General features: G+C 49.6%; 2 protein-coding genes across 2 annotated transcripts in view; one reads left to right on the top strand and one right to left on the bottom strand.

Moving 5' to 3' along the window:
* The window catches only part of L228DRAFT_244979 (glutamate decarboxylase), a 2312-nt gene extending 2291 nt beyond the window's left edge, over nt 1-21 (top strand). The window contains exon 9 of the mRNA XM_018332055.1: nt 1-21. This exon is cut by the window's left edge and continues 130 nt beyond it. The gene's annotated coding sequence lies outside the window, so the exon portion shown is untranslated.
* On the bottom strand, nt 1-1785 carry L228DRAFT_244977 (adenosine deaminase). Its single transcript, XM_018332054.1, has one exon. It carries the CDS (start codon nt 1426-1428, stop codon nt 247-249), a length of 1182 nt encoding a protein of 393 aa, XP_018189655.1. The 5' UTR covers nt 1429-1785; the 3' UTR covers nt 1-246.

The raw sequence follows: 1785 nt of genomic DNA, 5'->3' as shown, positions 1-1785 counted from the left end.
AAAAAAAAAAAAAAAAAAAAAAAAATCAGGCACATCTTTGCAAATGAGCTTCCGCTGAATTCCCTCTTCTTGTTGTGGCGGACAGGGCAGGGCTTGCAACTGTACCTTAACTGCCGTATCAGTAAATCTCAGTATAATTCCTTCCCGAAAACAATTGAAATCATAGGCTCTGAATTTTATACAACTGATCTAAATCTCAAGAGAGGGTATCTCCTACGAACTTTGGCTGGGATAAACATGTGAAATCTATGACGATAAAGTGCTCACGGCGCGAACATGCTTCTGTAAGCGTGCTACGCGCTCCTGGTCGGGAAGTTTTAATTCCTCGCCGGCGATATATTCGCGAATAACTTCTTTCAAACACGCCAACATCTCGGCTTTCCGAGCCTGGTTGCACCAGCTTCCCTCAATACCAGCGGTGGCCACGCGCTCCCACTCCTCCACACTCAGTTTGAACGCATCCTGCACAGCGTAATAATTGTCCAGAATGTATCCACCAAAGTAAGCTGGGTCATCGCTGTTCAAGCTGAACCTCACACCGGCGTCGAGAAATTTTCGAAGAGGCAGCTCGGCTACGGACTTGACGCACTGAAGGCGTACGTTGGAAAGCGGACATACAGTGAGCATCGTCTTTGTTTCCGCGATGCGCTTCAGCAGTGATTCGTCCTCGGCGAGTCTAATTCCGTGATCGATACGCTCAACGCCCAGAAGATCAACTGCTTGGCGGATATAAGACGGATCAGCCTCTTCGCCCGCATGCGCGGTGAGGCGGAGTCTACCCGAGCCATTGCTCGCCATTCCGGCGGTGGCTGCTGCTTGCAACCCTTGCGCTTCGGCATACACACTTTCAAAGAGCTGCGGAGGGAATGGCTTCTCGGAGGAATCGAGACCGATGCCCGTAATTGAGCCGTCATCCTCAATGGCCGCCCTGGCAGCTTTGAGCGTCTCGTGGGCCGATGTCGCAGGCAGGTGCCGCAGGAAGCACATAATCAATTGTGTCGAGATACCAAACTCGGATTCGGCGGCAGCGCAGCCGGCGCGCAAGCCTCGAACAACCGTGTCAAGATCGATACCACGCTCCGTGTGCGCCTGCGGGTCGAAGAACATCTCTGCATGCATGACACCGTCGTGATGCGCGCGACGAAGGTAGGCATACGCCAAGGCATGAAAATCCGACTCGTGCAATAAGACAGACATGCCAATGTAGTAATAATGGAGGAAATCGTCCAACGAAGAAAAATGTTCGTATCGTTCCAGTAGGGTTTCAGGCGATGCGAATGCAGGGTCATCGTTGGCTGAAGGCAGCTGAATTTTATTCCGTGCGGCAAGGTCGAAGAGCAGATCTGGCGATAGAGAACCCTCGATATGCAAATGATGCTCGCATTTGGGCAGAGCCCTCAGGAAAGTTTGGATAGTATGATGGGACATGTTCCAAAGTTAAGAATCTTGGCGCTTGAGGTGCGCAGTTGACGTTGACTATTTACCAAGGAGGGAAATTACCAATGCAACACAGGTCGATTGGCAGTATAAAGCGTATGATTAGAGAAGAGCAACAATACTCCAAGTTTTCAGGTTGGAAAAGGCTGAGTCGAACTCGCTGGTAGTGCTATCAACAAAAAAGCTGGGTCAAAGGAAATTGGGATATAAGGCCAAAGCACAACAGATGACCCTGGGTGGAAATGACAATAGGAGAAAATTCCAAACAAGCAGGGCTTTATAAAAGAAAGCGGGAAGGTCACTTCTAAGATTACATGAAAAGATAATGAGAAAGGGCTCTTCAACAGC

This window comes from Xylona heveae (assembly GCF_001619985.1).
Source record: "Xylona heveae TC161 unplaced genomic scaffold L228scaffold_3, whole genome shotgun sequence".
Classification (NCBI taxonomy): Eukaryota; Fungi; Ascomycota; class Xylonomycetes; order Xylonales; family Xylonaceae; genus Xylona; species Xylona heveae.
The sequence above is the reverse complement of the archived record's forward strand: the minus strand, read 5'-3'. Positions and strand labels throughout refer to the sequence as shown.

Excerpts from the sequence above, each read along its gene's own strand:
- L228DRAFT_244977 (XM_018332054.1), bottom strand. The coding sequence starts at position 1,428 with ATGTCCCATCATACTATCCAAACTTTCCTGAGGGCTCTGCCCAAATGC.